This window comes from Dermacentor silvarum, chromosome 5 (genome assembly GCF_013339745.2).
Source record: "Dermacentor silvarum isolate Dsil-2018 chromosome 5, BIME_Dsil_1.4, whole genome shotgun sequence".
NCBI lineage: Eukaryota > Metazoa > Arthropoda > Arachnida > Ixodida > Ixodidae > Dermacentor > Dermacentor silvarum.
This window is the reverse complement of record NC_051158.1, coordinates 47,203,196-47,220,922: the sequence shown is the minus strand read 5'-3', so window position 1 is coordinate 47,220,922 and position 17,727 is coordinate 47,203,196. Positions and strand designations below refer to the sequence as shown.

General features: G+C 44.7%; 1 protein-coding gene across 1 annotated transcript in view; it reads right to left on the bottom strand.

Moving 5' to 3' along the window:
• LOC119453370 (zinc transporter ZIP11-like) overlaps window positions 1-17,498 on the bottom strand; it is a 58,489-nt gene extending 40,991 nt beyond the window's left edge. The window contains 1 exon segment of the mRNA XM_049667819.1: window positions 17,313-17,498. Coding sequence (XP_049523776.1) covers window positions 17,313-17,420 — 108 coding nt within the window. The 5' untranslated portion in view covers window positions 17,421-17,498.
• Window positions 17,499-17,727: the final 229 nt, after the last annotated feature.

The following is a 17,727-nucleotide window of genomic DNA, read 5'->3' as shown; positions in this document are numbered from 1 at the left end:
GAAACAAAACAAAACAAAAAAAGAATCAGACAGTTGCCCCGCAATCATAATTTCAACAGAGATAAGAAGCACATAATAACAATAAGAGCATTGCTGTAACGGTCCGTGATGGAACTGACAATATTGACAAATAAATAAATATATATGTTTTAAAATAGCAATAGACACAACCAATAGTAAACAATGTGCGCGTACGGTTACATAACTATAATTTTTGTGAGTGGAATTAAAGCTAAAAAACATTCCGAATTACCTGCAACATGCTTACAGCTGTTGGGCACGCCTCCCGACAATGCCATCTCAATGCCATTATGTTCTCCTTATTTACCACTAATTGCACTCGCGTCAAGAAATTTTTTAAAAAGGAGACAAGGGTGGGAGCCATAAAATATTACAATGGCTTAGACATGCTGCAGAGAAAACAGGTAAGCTTTAAAGTAAATCAATGAAAAAAAAAGGCTTGCGATTGTGTCCAAAAATTTGTCACTGAAAATGAAATGATATGGTAAGACGTCTTCAAAAAAATTGCAGCTACCAAAGAAAAAAGAAATCCACACAATTATGCCTTCGAAGACAAAGAATTGAAAACACTGAATTGTGATGCATGTTTTGTACGATTAGTTAATTGATTGCTTGATTGAAAAGTAGCTTTCTCTCTTATCTTGGTTATCTTATCTGTTGGCCAAAGCCAGATGGCAGCACTGCACTGGTGCAGGTTCGACAAATTTCAAAATGCCATCCTTCTTAAAACCTTCTCGAAATGTTCTGAACACCTGTCATTATCAAACAGCAAACATCTGTCACCACTGTCAAGAAATGAATTACGATGAGAATCGCCACTGAGGCATCGTAAAACATGACATCATTGAGACTGTCATGGCTTTAGAGCCGCAAATTTTAGGTTAGAGCTGTCATTCTCATTTATCTGTCATTTGCGCTTACTTAGTGCGTGTCAAAACATCTTGCAAAGGTAGGAAGCTGTGAACTCGGTGACGTTCACAAACCGGTCTTTGTTTTACCATACAACCCAGCAATGAACGTCCCGAGCTTTTCAAAAGAATACTGATGCATATACTCAAAGTTGTGAGAATTCCTGCCACGCTCTTCTATAGCACAAAAGGATGAAACTTAGCAGTTGTGAAGGTTGCAAAACTTTATACTTAATTAGATACTAAAGTTGGTCTTGAAATGCCGAACCTGGCATCACCAACATTGTCGTTACGTCACGACACGGGGCAAGATTTGCTGACATTGTGAAGCAATGAAGCTAGGTATGATGACACTACTCATAAAGAAATATTCGAGAGTGCTGCGTGTGTTTCTTTTGGCTGTGCTCCCGTGTGACGACTGCATTGATCACAGGAACAAAGTGAGCCAGTGTACTGCGATGTCTTAACGCATTTATTTCCAGGATACTAAAACCGAAAAAGGAATGTAGAAAGAAGTATCTACCACATTTCTGCTCTTTCTTAAACTTCATGGAGGAGACTGGGCTTCCCAATCATATTTTGTTGCAAAGGCACATAGCACAAAGCAGTTACAACAGAACAACACCAGACAGAGACGAGCCCTCTCTCAATCTGTACTTCGATTTACTCGAATAAAAACAGTATCAGAATAATTATTGATTTTCTGGATTTGGCAGCTTTTATATAGAGGGCGAACCTTGCTTGTACTATATCTATGTGTTCGTTCATAGGTTTTGTTGCTTCAAGCATGGCTTTGAACCTAACCTACTTGCTGTATAACTTTCTGGTAATTCGTGTAAATCTCCCCCCCCCCACCCTTCCACACATTCACAATAAACCTTAGTTGGAAGTTAGCACTCGTACTAGTCCAGTGTCCTCCTCTTGTAACTGATTCATGCTTACGCCCTTACATCACAATGGACTACTAACTGGCACAATCTGCTACAATTCTAATTCACAGCCACATGTAGCAAAATGTTTAGCTGAAGGGCAAACTAGCGCAAAAAGAAAAAAAAAAGCAACAAGCACAGCGGAATCTCCTTACAGAGAAGTTGCATCTGACACAATATACCTTCGTTATATCCAATATTCGTTCGTTTCAAACATATATCTGTTATATGATGACATCGGCAAGAAAAACTTTAGATTTATACTTGGTTAGGTCCCATAATTCATTATACCCATGTTTGTTACTGACCCTTTTCGCGGAGCAGTTTGTTTTAGAGAAACGAGATGGTGCTCACGGCGACGCGCCATACCTCTCCTCAGCGACCGCGCACGAATACGAAACCATTACCGTTTCTACCTTGCTTCTGTGCGATCAGCTGTCGGAAATGCAACTGAGTTTTCACTAACACACTGTGCTCCAATCATGCTAGATTGAATCATGTGGATTGAAGACGTGTGCAGTAGTTGGCTGAAAAAATAGTGACTGGCTTGTTAAGGAATGGAATGAATCTGTGTGGCCAAGTTCGCGGACCGTTGCTGCAACTGTCCGAACGTGTTATCGGCACTTCGAGATGTACGGCTTTCCTCGAGGATACAGAAATTTGCTCATCCACCAGCCTTGTAACACTAACCTTCAAAGAAAGGGCTTCATTCCCAGAATGTCGGTAAGAGTGAGTACCACTCGGTAAACAATGACAAAGGGAGTAGTGCCGCTTCCTGTCATAGTAAGTTTCGCGCCCGTTATTTATAAACATCTGTCCCAAATGGCAGGAAAACTTACGCCCCCTCTATCGCCGATGTATCAAGAATAAGTGAATGGGCGCACACTTGAATATATGCACACTGTATACACACAATTAATGACGGACTACACCGATGGCGCACGAATGGTCGAAGTGACAGTCCACAAGAGTAAGTGAGTTACTAGCTGTAATATATATTTGCTACAAGGTATTACAATGTACAAAACAGCTACGTTTCAAGCCTTGTTCGCAGCAAGAAGAAATATATCGGAACTGAGCACACCCGCAAGCGATTCACTGAGGAACTTCACTGAGTCAGAAACTGACAGGCCACTGCTTCAAAATATTTGCCGAATAAAGAACAAAGAGCAAAACACACTAATCCTGAATGAATTCATAATCAGAAAGCTTGGATAGCTTGGAATGCATATTTAGCCCCACTATTAGAACAAGCACCATATACGCTGCTTGCGCCGTTTGGACATAGCTTAATCAGCTCCGAAAGCGCTTTTTGCATGTTCTATGAAGCTGTGATCAAAGCTTCGTGTCGTCCACCTAGTCACCATCTACGATATCTCTGAAAACAGAGGTGCGCCGGCGTCATACACTTCCATTGTAAACAAGGAGGCAACGGAGGCAGTTGAGGCAAGCAATGGACGTGTCACCACGTGATCAAACATGGTAGCGCCCACGGGATCACCGCGAAAAGGGTCAATATCGAGGTTTTATTGTAACATAGCAATTAACCATTTGTGCACTCCGGCACTTGTCAGTATTTTTCAATAGTTTAGAGGCATTGTGCTTTAACATAGAAAAGGCAAGGACAAGTCTTACATGTCACGTAGGTGCTCCTTTAACTCGTCATCATCTTATATTTATGTCCACTGCAGGACGAAGGCCTTTCTTTGTGATCTCCAATTACCCCTGTCTTGCGCTAACTGATTCCAACCCCTTGCGCCTGCAAATTTCCAAACTTCATCACCCCACCTAGTTTTCCGCCGTCCTCGACTACGCTTCTCTTCTCTTGGTATTCATTCTGTAACTCTAATGGTCCACCAGTTATCCATCCTACACATTACATAGCCTGCCCCGTTCCATTTTCTCTGCTTAATGTCAACTAGAATATCGGCTATACCCATTTGCTCTCTGATCCACGCCGCTCTCTTCCTGTCCCTTAACGTTAGGCCTAACATTTTTCGTTTCATCACTTTTTGTGCGGTCCTCAACTTGTTCTCGAGATTATTTGTTAACCTCCAAGTTTCTGCCCCATATGTTAGCACCAGTAGAATGCGATGATTGTACACTTTTCTTTTCAATGACAGTGGTAAGCGCCCAGTCAGGATTTGGTGGTGCCTGATGTATGCACTCCAACCCAATTTTGTTCTTCTGTAAATTTCCTTCTCATGATCAAGGTCCCTGTGAGTAATTGACTTAGATAAACATACTCCTTTACAGACTCCTTTAACTCAGTAATGCCCAATCCAGATAAATAAAAATTTGAACTTGTTCAACTTTATTTCTGGCCCTGTAGAATACACTTGTACAAAAAAACAAAGAAATGCTATTTCAGATAAAACTAATTAGTATGTCAACTAAGTAATCAGCAATCGTTTTGCTGAACCATCCACAACCGAAAAATATCCCTCCAGCGCAATCATAATGCTAGTATACGCTGTGCGCTAAGCATCTCACGCCTAAAAAAAATTTTGAGCTTTCAAACATGGTGTAGCATACATAATATGCTTGGTATTACTGGACTAAAGTTACAAGCAGTTTTTTCCCGAGCAGCTTGTCCCGAGGTACACTCCCTTTCTGTTGCCTTGTTGCCACTGTCTCAGACCCCTCATCAATCACCGTGATCAAACCACGACTTCCCAGTAGTGCGCTTTGCTTGAGGTTGCAATCGTTAGAACATTTGCGAGGGTTTTCTGAAAGCCCTATTCACAAATTAGCAATATATTTCAGAGTGGTGTATATTGCATCAACATTGCCGGCGTTCAAGTTTCAATAGGTTTAGTTTACAGGACTGCGTTATAGTTTTTATTACTTATTACGTTGTATTTTCAACTTTGCAAGTTTCAAGAACATTGTTTAAAAATTGATCTGCCTGTATAGAAAATCACTCCATATTGTCAGATTTTTTTAAAAATTAGACCTCATCCAAGTTCAGTGCACTGAATGCCATGTATGTGCGTCAGTCTCCGCCTTGCAACCTCAACAAAGTTAACACCGTCCGTTAAAGATAAAATTTTTTTCCCAACATTTTTATTTTACATTAGTTCAAATCAAGTGCGGATCCAGGGGGGATGTCCGAATGTCCTGACCCCCCCCCCCCCTCAGATTTCTGCATCGCCCCCTCGCTAACAGGGGGACAGCCCTGTCGCAAAAAAATATGGCCACCAGCATTCTTCAAAATTTTTTTTCGTGAGTAACAGTGGTATCAGCCATGAAGAAGTAAACTAGCTCGCTCACAAGCTTAGTTGTATTCCGTAGGAGTGTGGTGTCGCGAAGTTGCCGTAGTTATTTTTTCTCATGCACACCTTGGACCTCCTGGCGCCAGCCGTGCCTTACTCGTCCCGTCGGTGGCGTCGAATGAACGAGGGGACGTCCCTTTTGCCAAGCACGCCGATGTCCACGCGAGCACCTTCGCGCCTGATCAACTTAGTTTCCCATTGGGGTATCATCGCTTGCCTCATTGGCTGTCATCGATTCTGCGACCAACCTGCTTAATGAAAGATCTCTCACTGAAGTGTTCGTATATAAATAATAACAACTAACAGCTAAACTAAGAACTACGCATAGGCAACTTTTTTTTAAAACTGTAGCACTCATTGTGATCACAGTTACACGTTGACAATATCCAGTACGAGCACAGTACCGTTCGTACGCTACAAGTTTTTCATTGTAACTTCGCAGTTTTATTGTCGTACATTAAGCATAGGAGGCTCAAAGCTGCCGGATCCGTTTATCTGAGTGGCCGTTCTCGCGGAGCGGGGCGAAGCCTCGAGCAGCGGCTGCGAAGTGGGGGAGCATGACATCAGTGGCCAACACCAGCGCACGGGCCTGGGATGGCGTCGTGTGGTTAGAGAAACGGGAGCAGATGCGCGCCTTGTGTAAAAGGATGACGTCGCGTGGGAAACAAAACATGAAGACGCTGGCTCGCGCTTTCGGCTACTACTCCACATCGTTCTTCTTGTAGGTGGCGTCGTGAGTCTTCATACGCGGGGATTCGCATATGGAAACAACCAGCGTGGTGGTTGCCGCGTTGGAGCGAAGCGTTACGCCTGTATTCAAGAACGTTCCTCTAGTCAACACAACACCTCGACTCAAGAGAGAAGATAGCACTGCCATCCCTTCACAGAAGTGGTCACTGAGCTTCATGATCATTAACGGGAATTCTTGGAAATTGTGCGTCTTTATCACTTGAGAGGCGGCGCTGTGCTCAACAAGGTTGAGTGGAGTAAGAGCTTCGACTTCGAGTCGAGGGCTATTTGAGAATACAGGAGTTAGTCCTCCAAAGCAAACGAAGGTGTCTCAGCCGAACACAAAGAATCTTCTTAAGGAAATCGAGGTGTCCAAACAGAACTCCCAAGACACCCGTGCTTATGCATTTATAACGAATCTGCGACAGATCATCCCAAATTTTATTTTAAGAAACAATACAGGCTAGATATACCAGGTGTTCAAAATTAAGCTTTATGGTTTTCTTAAAATTAGGCACTGGGAGGCACGTGAAAACCACTTGCGCAAATAAGTTATGTGGCCAGGGGGACACAAAGTGAGATGATAATTATCGTGGTCAGCAGCCGAATTAACTACAATTGCATAATTAACTTTTTGTTGACTGCAGTAAGTGTGTATGTTTGTATTCAAAAGTTAGAGGCAGTCGTGTAGAAACACGACTGCCTCTAATTGGGCAGCTCACAGCGATAATTATCATCTCACTTTGTCCCTGGCCACATAACTTATTTGCACAGGTGGTCTTCGCGTGCCTCCCACTGCCTAATTTTAAGAAAACCATAAAGCTTAGTTTTTAACACCCTGTATTATCAGGCACAGCCGCCAAGCACATGCCTGTATTGGGTAACATCCTTTTAACATCCGGAGAAGCCGATACCTGGCTTTGCTATAGGGCTTCTTCCTCTTTCTGGGGTATTACGTGCCAAAACCAGTTCTGATTATGAGGCACGTCGTAGTGGAAGGCTCTGGATTAATTTTGACCACCTGGGGTTCTTTAACGTGCACTACAACGCAAGCACACGGGCGTTTTTGCATTTCGCCTCCATCGAAATGCGGCCGCCACGGCCGGGATTCGATCCCACGATCTCATGCTCAGCAGCGCAACGCCCGAGCTGACTGAGCCACCACGGCTGGCTACAGGAGTTGCTCTAGCCGTATAAAACACGGGTTTATTGCAAACAGAAACGGTGAATTTCGGTAAATGAGAAAGGCTACCATCATCATCATCATTGACAGAATCTGAACCCCCCCTCAGAAAAAACCTGGATCCTCCCCTGGTTCAACTCATGCTGTTCTCCAGGATGACAGGGCCGGGCGGCAGGCAGAAGAAACATAGTGTATAGAAATTTTTGCTTGAATAAACTTTTATGTGACAGACCTCAATACAGAATTTAAAAAAAGAGAGAAGTGCACCTATTTCAAAGAAAACAGTAAGAAATTACAATTAATTATTATGAATCGTAGCAAAGCGAATAAACTGATGCCAAGTGGACAACAAAGTTCATTAATTCTTCAATGTGACTTTCATCTCACTGAATACTGCGAGCAAAATTTTTGATGTCTTGTTCTAATTAAGAGGAAGCTCTGTGTCACAGGCTCCTCTCTAATACGTTGGAGAAGAAAAAAAAAGTTTTTCTCAGCATCCACTGCAACAATTTTAAATACGTTTGATGAAGCATTTGAAACGAAAAGTTTAAACCTACTGAATGTGGTGAGTAAATTGTTGAATTAGGTCATTAAGAATGTTCAACATCAAGAAATGTCGAAAATCTGAAGCTTCAGACCAAATAAGGCCTCGAACTTAAAATGAGTGACAAGAAACGAAATCACAGTTCTCTGAACTGCAGCTACAAACTGCGCCTAAAGTGGACACAATTGGTGTATTATGCCCCAATTTGAAATATACTAGTTCATAAGTACAACTTTTTCAAGGCTTCGTAAACATTGGAATAGTTTCACATACCTGAGTTGTAAACTTGCATATCAGGTTTGTAATGTATATACTCTGCAATTTCATATATCACAGATGCAGTTTGCAGAACTGCAATAGCTGTTTTTGTACACAGTTACAGATCTGTAAACTTTGTGGTTCAGTTTTTCTTTCTCCCAATTTACGGCAATTACATTAAAATGTTGATGTCTGAAACCAGATTCCCACTATTTTTACAGTTGGTAGACCTTTACTTTTCCATCTTAAATTCAGCAAATTTCGCACAAATCGGTTCAAGGAGAGTATTTCTCCACTGAACGTGATGCTATGACAATCTATGTGGGTATGACAAAAATGCAAAAAAAAGAAGAAAAAAAAAACAATGCATATCCAGACATAGTTTTGTGTCAAGAGAACTAAGATTCTAGACTTCGCATTTGACATGCAATGCCGCAAATGTCTAGCTGCCAACTTCTCTGTAACAAGCAAAAAGCCATGTCAAGAACCTGTTCCGTAATGCCATAGCATCACATTTCACTGCGCACCTGCGAAAAAACGTCACGGCTCGCTAGAAGTTGGGTGCATTGTGCTGTCAGGGCCGGTATTTTGCAGCGATGCGTTATGCTTTATTTTAAACTAGTCTTATCATCCACCGCTCCTGGCCGGCTGATCCCGTTGATAATGTGAGCGGACCGTCGCTCTGACCACTAACCAAGCGTGAAAAGGCATTAGCATCGGAAAGGCATTGCTACGAAATACCGACCCAGGTCTCTGAAGCATTTATGATGCTGCAAAACTACAGGGGAAATTCAAGAGAACATGTCACAACAACAACAACAAAATTGCGTTAGGTGCCTAGAAATACACAAATAGGGGCTGAAATTAAAATACATTGCCTACTTCTGACTCAATGCACGTGAGTGATGACATTATTGTACCCGATGCAAGATGTTAACTTATTTTCAATACTTCAAAGGTATATAGTGTATTGTATGGGGACAGACAATGGCTACATGAAAGACAGAAAAAGCATATTAGGAATACAATAAAAGTGAAACACTAGAATGCAAAACTGCGCACCGTATTGAATTCTAAAAGAAAAATGAGCACCATCCACATGTTCTTAAGATATATATCACATAAATCGCGTAAAAAAAGCAAAATACACAGAAGATGAACTGTTCTGAGACTGTAAAGCATTGTATATGTTAGCAAGGATAGTTGTATGATGATCAAGCATGCTGCATGTAAATATAGTGTTTTCTCGTACATAAGCACCCTTCCCAAAGTTTCCAATGATATTTCTTATGTAAATCTAAGCTTTGGAATGCGTGGTGCCAGTGCCCGAATTTGACGTTCCAGCGGCGTCCTTTGAATTTAGCATATTCTGTGGTGAAAGGCGCGTAGACGACAACACACACAAGGGAGATACACACACAAGGCACCTTGTTTGTGTATCTCTCGTGTGTGTCTTCGTCCACGTGCCCTTCACCTCATAATACGCTAAACCAACATGCCCAGTTGAATTAAGAGTGGCAATCACAAACATCCTTAACGGAACAGGAGGGCTCCACACCAGGTAGCTGTATATGAATGTCGTGACAGGATGGCGAGCAGTAGTTTGCAAAGCAGATAACACTTCATACATTTAAAATGAGACAACACAAACAAGTGTCGTCTGGTCACTTGTGCACACATTTTCCCATTGTTTTTTGCGCAGAACCTATGCAACTACCTCAAGCTAGCTTTGCAGTTATACCTTGCATTTGAAAGCGGCTGTGATTATTCAACTTGTACAAGCTTCAATGGGTTTTGGTAACAAAAGCATTCAAAGCATGCTGAAACATTCGAGATGGGAGGATGACAGTGTCACTCAGAATTCAGAGGTGAGCAGTTTGCGTACTTTAGTTCTCAGTATATTACAGTAACAGTACAAAAGGTTTCTTTCTCTTGATGTCAACTATAATATCGGCTACCCTGTTTGCTCTCTGATCCACACTGCTCTCGTCCCGGCTCCTAACGTCATGCCTAACATTTTTTATTTCAAAACTCGTTGCACTGTCCTTAACTTCTTAAGCTCCTTAGTTAACCTCCAAGTTTGCACCATACGTTAGTACTGGTGGAATGCAATGATTATACGCTTTTCAAGTATAACGATGAGCTGCCGATCATGACATGGTAATGCCTGCCGTATGTGCTCCAAACAATCTTTATTCTTAGTTTACCTCTCTTGATCAAGGTCTCCTGCGAATAATAACTGGTCTAGATAAGCATGCTCTTGCACAGATCTTAGAGGCTGATTGCCAATCATGAATTCTTGTTCCCTTGCCAGGCTATTGAACGTTGCGTTTGTTTTTTGCACGATAATCTTCGACCCTACTCGTAAACTTTGTCAGCTAAAGTCCTCAATAATTTGTTTCAAGTCCCCTCCAGCATTGTGGAACAGGACAATGCCACCTGCAAACCGCAGATTGCCGAGATATTCACCGCTGATACTCACTCCTAATCCTTCCCAGCCTAACAGCTTCCAAGACTAAGCATGCAGTGAATAGGACTGTGCGTTACTGGGGCTATTAAATTAACTGATAATCAAATTAAATTATGGGGTTTTAACAATGCCCCAACGCAACACAGGGCATATGAGGCATGCCGCAGCAGAAGGCTGCGGATTAGTTTAGCTCAACTGGGGTTCTCTAAAGTGTACTAATATACCGGGGTTGTCTAAAGTGTACTAATATACTGAGTTCTTGCATTTCACTCCTATTAGAATGTGGCCACTTTGGCTAGGAGTAGAACCCACAAAATCGTGGTCTGTGGCTGAGTGCCATAGCCACTTACGCACTGTCGCAGGTGAAGCCATTAAACGCCCACAAAGGTTAGGACACCTACGCCAAGGATGTAAGTCCTCAAGCAACATTAAAGAATGTATACAAATTGCTTTCAAAAGGCCATTGTATCTTAACGTGCATTCCTCATATCAAAGTGCTCAATGCGACTCAGTGTTCAACAGAAAAGCTACCTGCCACATACTAAACGTCAGCTGCAACGGAATTTCACTTTGGTTAAATTGGTTACAAACGAGTAGTATCTACTAGTACAGAAATAATATTGGCACAGCTGCAGGGTTGGTAATTGTCTAATTTTCTTATTAACAGCTTTTAAATAACACTTAAGCAGACGACGCGTGCACCTGGTGATTAGTAGCTATAAGTCGCCGAACGTCATCCTTGAAATTTTTAGAATGGTGTGAGCAGATGCAGGTGGCACCTAATCTTGGAGGTCATGCTGAAGAGTCACGCAACCCAAGTTACGCGTCATTTCTAGCGAGTGGTAACGGCGTCATTTTTTTTTTCAGTTTTAGTTTCATGAACGTCGACTTTTGCTAGCTTTTTGTGACATATTCGCTCGTTTTTCAAACGTAAAAGCTTGCACAGAGGCTGCTTTGCATCTACAATATCTGAATGTAGGCTGTTTACACGGCCCAAAATTTTGATGCAGTTGGCCTTTAAAATGCCAGATTGGAATTCAAATATGACGGGTTGTAGCGCCAGCCGACGCTGCTATGCGGGGACGCTAAGGTCGGCGTTCTCGGCCGGCGCTTTGGGGCCGGCCGCGGATGGCGATGAGAATAAAGTTGGGCAGCGCGTGCTAGAGGCGCCAGCACGGCACGCGCTAGTCCGTTCTAAAAAGTCTGCTGAGCTGGTCCTCTTGGTCGCGCGCTCCGCGGCGACCCTTCGGTTTCTTACATTGGTGACTTCGGACGTGATCCTCAGAGTATCAACAAGGACCGATTCAGCATCGCCTGCTACCGAGCCCTGCCCGCGGCCATGGACCAGCTGGAAGAAGAGTGGCGCCCACCGACGCTCGACGACCCTTGGCGTTTGCAACTGTGGCCCTACCGTCCGCACAGCCCTATCGTGTGGTTCGCGCAGGTAGACGCACAGCTATACGTAAATGGCGTGTCGTCGCAGCTCTGGCGGTACCTACTCCTCAAGCGAGAAATTCCCACCGACGTCTTCTCTCGTCTTGACCTTCCGTCATCAGACCAGAACATGTACGAGGGCCTCAAGACCGCCTTCTTTCAACACTTTGGCGTGCCAGTTCCCGATCACTTACACAGCACGACACAGTTTCCTTCAACGGCTGACGCTTCTGAAGGAATGGCTCAAACTACGTCGTCCTCTTCACCATCGGCGCCGGGTGAACGCTGCGCCACGGCTCGCGAATCTTGCGCCGCACCTACACCACAGGAGCCACTGTGCGGAGACAACAAGACAACTGCGCCTCCCGCGTCTCGTTCATTCCCCGACGACGAACAACCTCCCGCCACACTGCCCGCACCATCAACTACACAACTGGTGAGCCCGCTAGCCCTCAGCAACGACCACCTTGCATCCACGCCCGAGCATACTAAAGAGTCGGCATGCACTCCACCCCCACCCGAGTTACATGACGTCCCCAGTCCAAGCCGTGGAGATGACTCAGCAGCGAGCCGTGCCTTGACGGCTGTCGAGACGCATATCAGTCCACCTGTTCCGAGTGAAATCCTGCGGCAACACTGCGGTGAGACTGGTTCGCCAGTTATCACGTGCACTGCACTTCCCAGCTACGCCAGCGTCTTTCCCGTGGAGCCCTTGTCGCCTGCCCCCTCTCACACCACACGTTCAGTGTCTCGGCTTCAAGGCCCGAACGACACTGCTTTGACGTTTGGCCACAAGGATGCCTCCTCGGCTTGCGGTGCTCGGCGTCGGAGAACTCGTGCCCAGCGCGGCCGGCAGCCCCGCTGTTTCGCTGGTTTTCGTCGCTGCGTCCACCCGATTTTACACAGGTGGCAGGCCGGACGCTGCTACCGCGCACTTCGAAAGCGCCCGCCCTCAACACTGAACCTATGTTCACGGGTCCGACTGACATTCACACGTTGGCACCACGCTAACTTCGATAGAGAGAACCGGGTCCCGTCGTCGCGGGGTTGTCACCACGGTCGCAGCATCAGCGGGGGTCGGATTCGATGTTGCTGTCGGCGCCGACGCACCCCACCACCGGCTTCACCACTTGACCAGCCCAAACTTGTACGATGCCATCGTGGCTGCCGTGTTCCCCGCACCGTTCTGCGATCGACCGTCCATGCAGACCGACCAGGCAACATCTGCATCTGCAGCTTAGAGCGCCAATGGCGTCGCCCCTGCGCCCTCCTAGATGCAGGGATCATCGGGGCCACGTTCCTCAAGCTGCCGCCACCAAAACCTCGTCCGCTGCTGCACTCGCAGGCCAGACCACCCCAGTGAATCGCGCACATTTCGCCGTTCCGTCTGGGCGGGGGGCCCTGTAGCGCCAGCCGACGCTGCTATGCGGGGACGCTAAGGTCGGCGTTCTCGGCCGGCGCTTTGGGGCCGGCCGCGGATGGCGATGAGAATAAAGTTGGGCAGCGCGTGCTAGAGGCGCCAGCACGGCACGCGCTAGTCCGTTCTAAAAAGTCTGCTGAGCTGGTCCTCTTGGTCGCGCGCTCCGCGGCGACCCTTCGGTTTCTTACAGGGTAATTGTTGCTCAGAAATGAATTTGGTGTTCCCCATCATACTGCTCACAACTGCATGAATTATGTGTGTCCCTATGCATAAACAAGGCAGTGCTTTAGAGATTGTTAGCAGAGGTCACTGAGCTTGACGATGGTTCACGATGATGAATATATACATGCATTCCACCAATCTTCTACAGCGCGGCCTCAGTGTGTGCTAGGAAGATGGCAGGGATATTTGCACGCTTCCAAGTGCAGGTACACATAAAATTTGGGGGACGCTAGTGTAAAGAGCCCACACATACATAAAAAAATTATAGTAATTACCAACTGATGGTCAGGAAACGTCCTGTGGAATCGAGAATAAATCTTGAGGTAAGGATTTTTATCGCAAACCAAAGAGCGCCAGGCCAGAGAAACCTTTTAACTCTAAAGACCAGGTTAACACCGATTATGATGCAGAGTCTTGACGACAGATCGAAACATCAAGTTGGCAAAAACAAAGGGTCTTTGCTTCAAACCTTAGAGGTGCACATGACCAAACTTTGCGACACCTGTGGTAGAACAAAACATTTTCAAAAGTCCAACACGAGCCGAGCACACAAAGACAAAAATCGTCCAGAAGGTGAATAAAATGTCGCTACAAACATGTTGAATAAACTATTTCAAATGTCGCCACCATTATAAGTTGGCCAAGTCTAAATCGAAGGACAACAATCAGATTTGCAATGCACGTTGTCCAATGCATTTCTGCTGATGTCATTTGGCTTGTAGCTGCGCCATAATTTTTTTTTTTTTCTGTTTACAATATTGAACTTGCAGAACATCAAATGTTCACTGTGCTCTGGCCTTTGTCTTGGTCAGCTTGAAAACATATTAAACCCAGCATATAACAGTTTCCCATTGAAGTGGGGAGATTTACACTAAGCGAAGATATTTATTTACCGCTTTAGTTGCTAGAGTGAATGTTCAGAGCTCTCGCACAAAATCCCTGTTCACAATGAACATCATCAGCCTATTTTATGTACACTGCAGGACAAAGGCCTATCCTAGCAATCTCCTATTACCTCGCCCCCCCCCCCCCCCTCGTCTTGCATCACCTTACTCCATTTTATGCCCGCAGATCTCATTTCATCACACCACTTAGCTATCTCCTGTTCTCAATAGCGTTTCCCTTAGCTCGGCACTTAATTCCGTTATTCTAAGATATCACTGGTTACCTGGCTCTATACAGTGCGTGGTCTGACCAGCTCCATTTATTTCTCTTAACCTTAACTACAATAAAGTGGAAACTCAATGATACGATCTTCACGGGAACCAGAAAATAAAGCGTATCATCCAACATATTATCGAATAAAATCGTATTATCGGGAAAAAGAAAAAAAAAAGTATAATCCCGAAACACGTATTACGCAGAATCGTATCAACGAGGTTCCACTCTACTAGCTATCTATGTCTGCTCTCCAATACACACTGCTGCATTCCAGTCTCTTAAAGTCATCCCTACAATTTTTTATTGCGATAGCAATTATATGGATACCGCAAGCAAATTTTTGCCCTTGTCATCGCCGCGAGGTTCCGTATATATTTAGGTATATGTATGCTATATGCCGTGCCATGCTATAGAGATGCGGCATATGCGGGTTATAATAGACAGTTTTAGTACTGCGTACGTAAGATTGCTATGTTCTGCAAAGTGCGCATGTGCAGGACGCAACACGAACGGTACGTGATGCATTCGTGGCAGCTGCGTATGTACGCATCCAATTCTTGCGCACGTACGTGGGGAGTCTCACATGCTGCTCCCGTGGTTTTCATTTGTTCGGGAGAGCTCGAGACAAAAGAGTAGAGCGCAAGTCAAAAGGTGCAGTAGGTTTATGTACGTAGGCGTTTCCTTGTACTAAAAGCACTGTCGTGACACGCGCTGCCACATTCCTTCCGCAAAGTCCTTGCGTGCTGCGTACGTATCATCATGCCGCAGTTAAAACTTTTGTATTGCCAGACCATTCTATCACTGCAGTTCTTACATGCTTGACAAAATTATTCCTCAGAATATTGTGAATGGCAGCCCACCAACAAATGTCATGAAACGAAACACCGACAGCGCATGCCTTTTATCTCCTATCTTCTCAGGCTGAAACATTTTATGAGCGAGACAATAACAGAGCTAAAACATGAAAACGATGTAATTTTGCACTACCTCCTGGATCGGCCCAGGAAAGAGGTTTGAAACATACCCGACACGGAAAGGTAGTGGTAAAGTCACTAAGAAAGACGTTGACTTTAATTAGTAAACATCAGTGAAATTGTTCGATGGCAAGATTCAAACGGAGGACACCTAGCAGAACAGCTCGTTTTTAGTTAATCAGCTTACGTTCAATTCATGCTACCACTAAAGCTATGAGTCATACACTTCGTGTAATATTCTAACATGTTGCTATCGCATCCATTGCTTCGCCCTTCTGGCAAAACTATGATATTTTGTTCCGCCGCTCATTGTGCAGTCCTTAGCTTCTCATGATTCTCTTGTTATCTTACAAGCTTCTGCTCCCTGGGTTAGCACAGGTAGAATACATTGATTGTACACTTTTCTTTCCACGGACAATGGTAGCTGCTGTTCATGACATGGGAGTCGTGACAATGAACATAAGGCCATAAAACAGTTTCTTACATACAATGCATGACATCTCCGTGACACCTCGCATTAAGGATCATCAAAAGTCAGAGTTGTGCAACCGCAAAACCATGCTTGCAAGTCATCAAAATGCATGCACATGTTCTTTGATTGATTGATGGAAGGAATGATTGATTGGGCCTCAACGTCTCAAAGCAACATGATGAATATAAGAGACGATTTAGTTAAGAGCAACAGACTAATTTCGCCCAACTGGGTTCCTTTTGACTGCATCATGATTTATTTTCCCTTACTGACTGGGCATTACATTTATTTACATATACTGCTATCTCAATAATGCGAGACAGGGCCAGCTGGGCACAATACATAAATATAAGTACGACATGCAGACTGCACAGAAAACTACATTGTCCGAGTTTAATGAAAAATAAATGGAAATAAAAATTATGCAGTGCTAACAAACAATGTGATTAGGTAATTACTGAGTTTGAATTGGGAAAAAGTATTGGGAGCAAAACAGGAAAAGTAAATATGTAAGAGGACCAGAATACAACATTTTGTGATATGCACTACGAGACACGTATCTTCAGTGACTGTTTAAAACTTGTTAAGCTCGTGGCACCCACAGTATGAAACAGTAAGCCATTCGAATAGTTCATGGCTGAGAATCGGGTTGTCCACGCAGAGACTGAGCTGTGCAATCAAATGCGCTTTAATCAAGTCTTAAAATTTGGCGGGCAATAAATTCCAGTCTTCAAATGTGTTTGGAAGAACGCTTTTGTTAGAATAGTTAAGATCGATCTGTGAAGTCGCATAACGACCAAATACATAACCATGACAACAAAACACTCGCGATCGCCTGGCGAGCAGTGCAGACCACAAGTTACGATTCAATTTGCCATCGGAACATGCCTGCAGCACGCAATACGAACGTAGCAACGGTACGAAATCGATCAAAATGCATTCGCCTTTCTTTTACCACGTAATTTCTGGTGCACACGTTACGAATGTAACGCGCCGACTACTTGAGTTGAAAACGGTACAGGTCACGAGGCCGCCGTCATCAGTAAAGTTTATCTCCGACACGCCGATCTACACGAACTGATAGCGAGATCCGATACGATGAAGAAAGCACGCCCGGTTAGCGCGTCCGATATCGTGTAACGCAACTTTAGACATCAAATGCGCGTTGTTCGGACACCACCGTACGAAGCCGGAAAGCGCAGCTGGTGCATGCTGCGCGCTGAACCATTCACGGCAGCGAGCACACATGGAGGAAACAGCTGTTTGAGATCGCCGCCGATCCAGTGAAACTGTCGCAGCCACTGACTCTCACCTTGGTCGAATTGAGCACAAAGACGAGTGCGGCACCGGCCGCGGTCATTCCCCAGGTAAACATCGTTCCCAGGACGGCCTGGTTGAGGGGCGACAATCCTTGTATCATGGCTAAACGCGCGTGGTTAGCTGAGAGCCGTCCCGATTCACGTACACATGCAGAACGCGAGCTACGGAGCCGCCATGCGATAAATAAGTGACCGACAGCGCCGCGCACCGAAGCGGTGCTACGGCGAACTAATCGCATCGTGAAATCGCACCCATTGCAGAAGAATGTGGGGGCAATGCGAATTTGACTACTATGGAAACAATTGAAGGCTGTGCCGTTTTGGAGTACTTTATGAAGTAAGCCGACAAAATTCGTCGGCCCTTCCTCTCCGTGAAGATGGTTAACGAGCGAAGCTGAAACGTGCGGC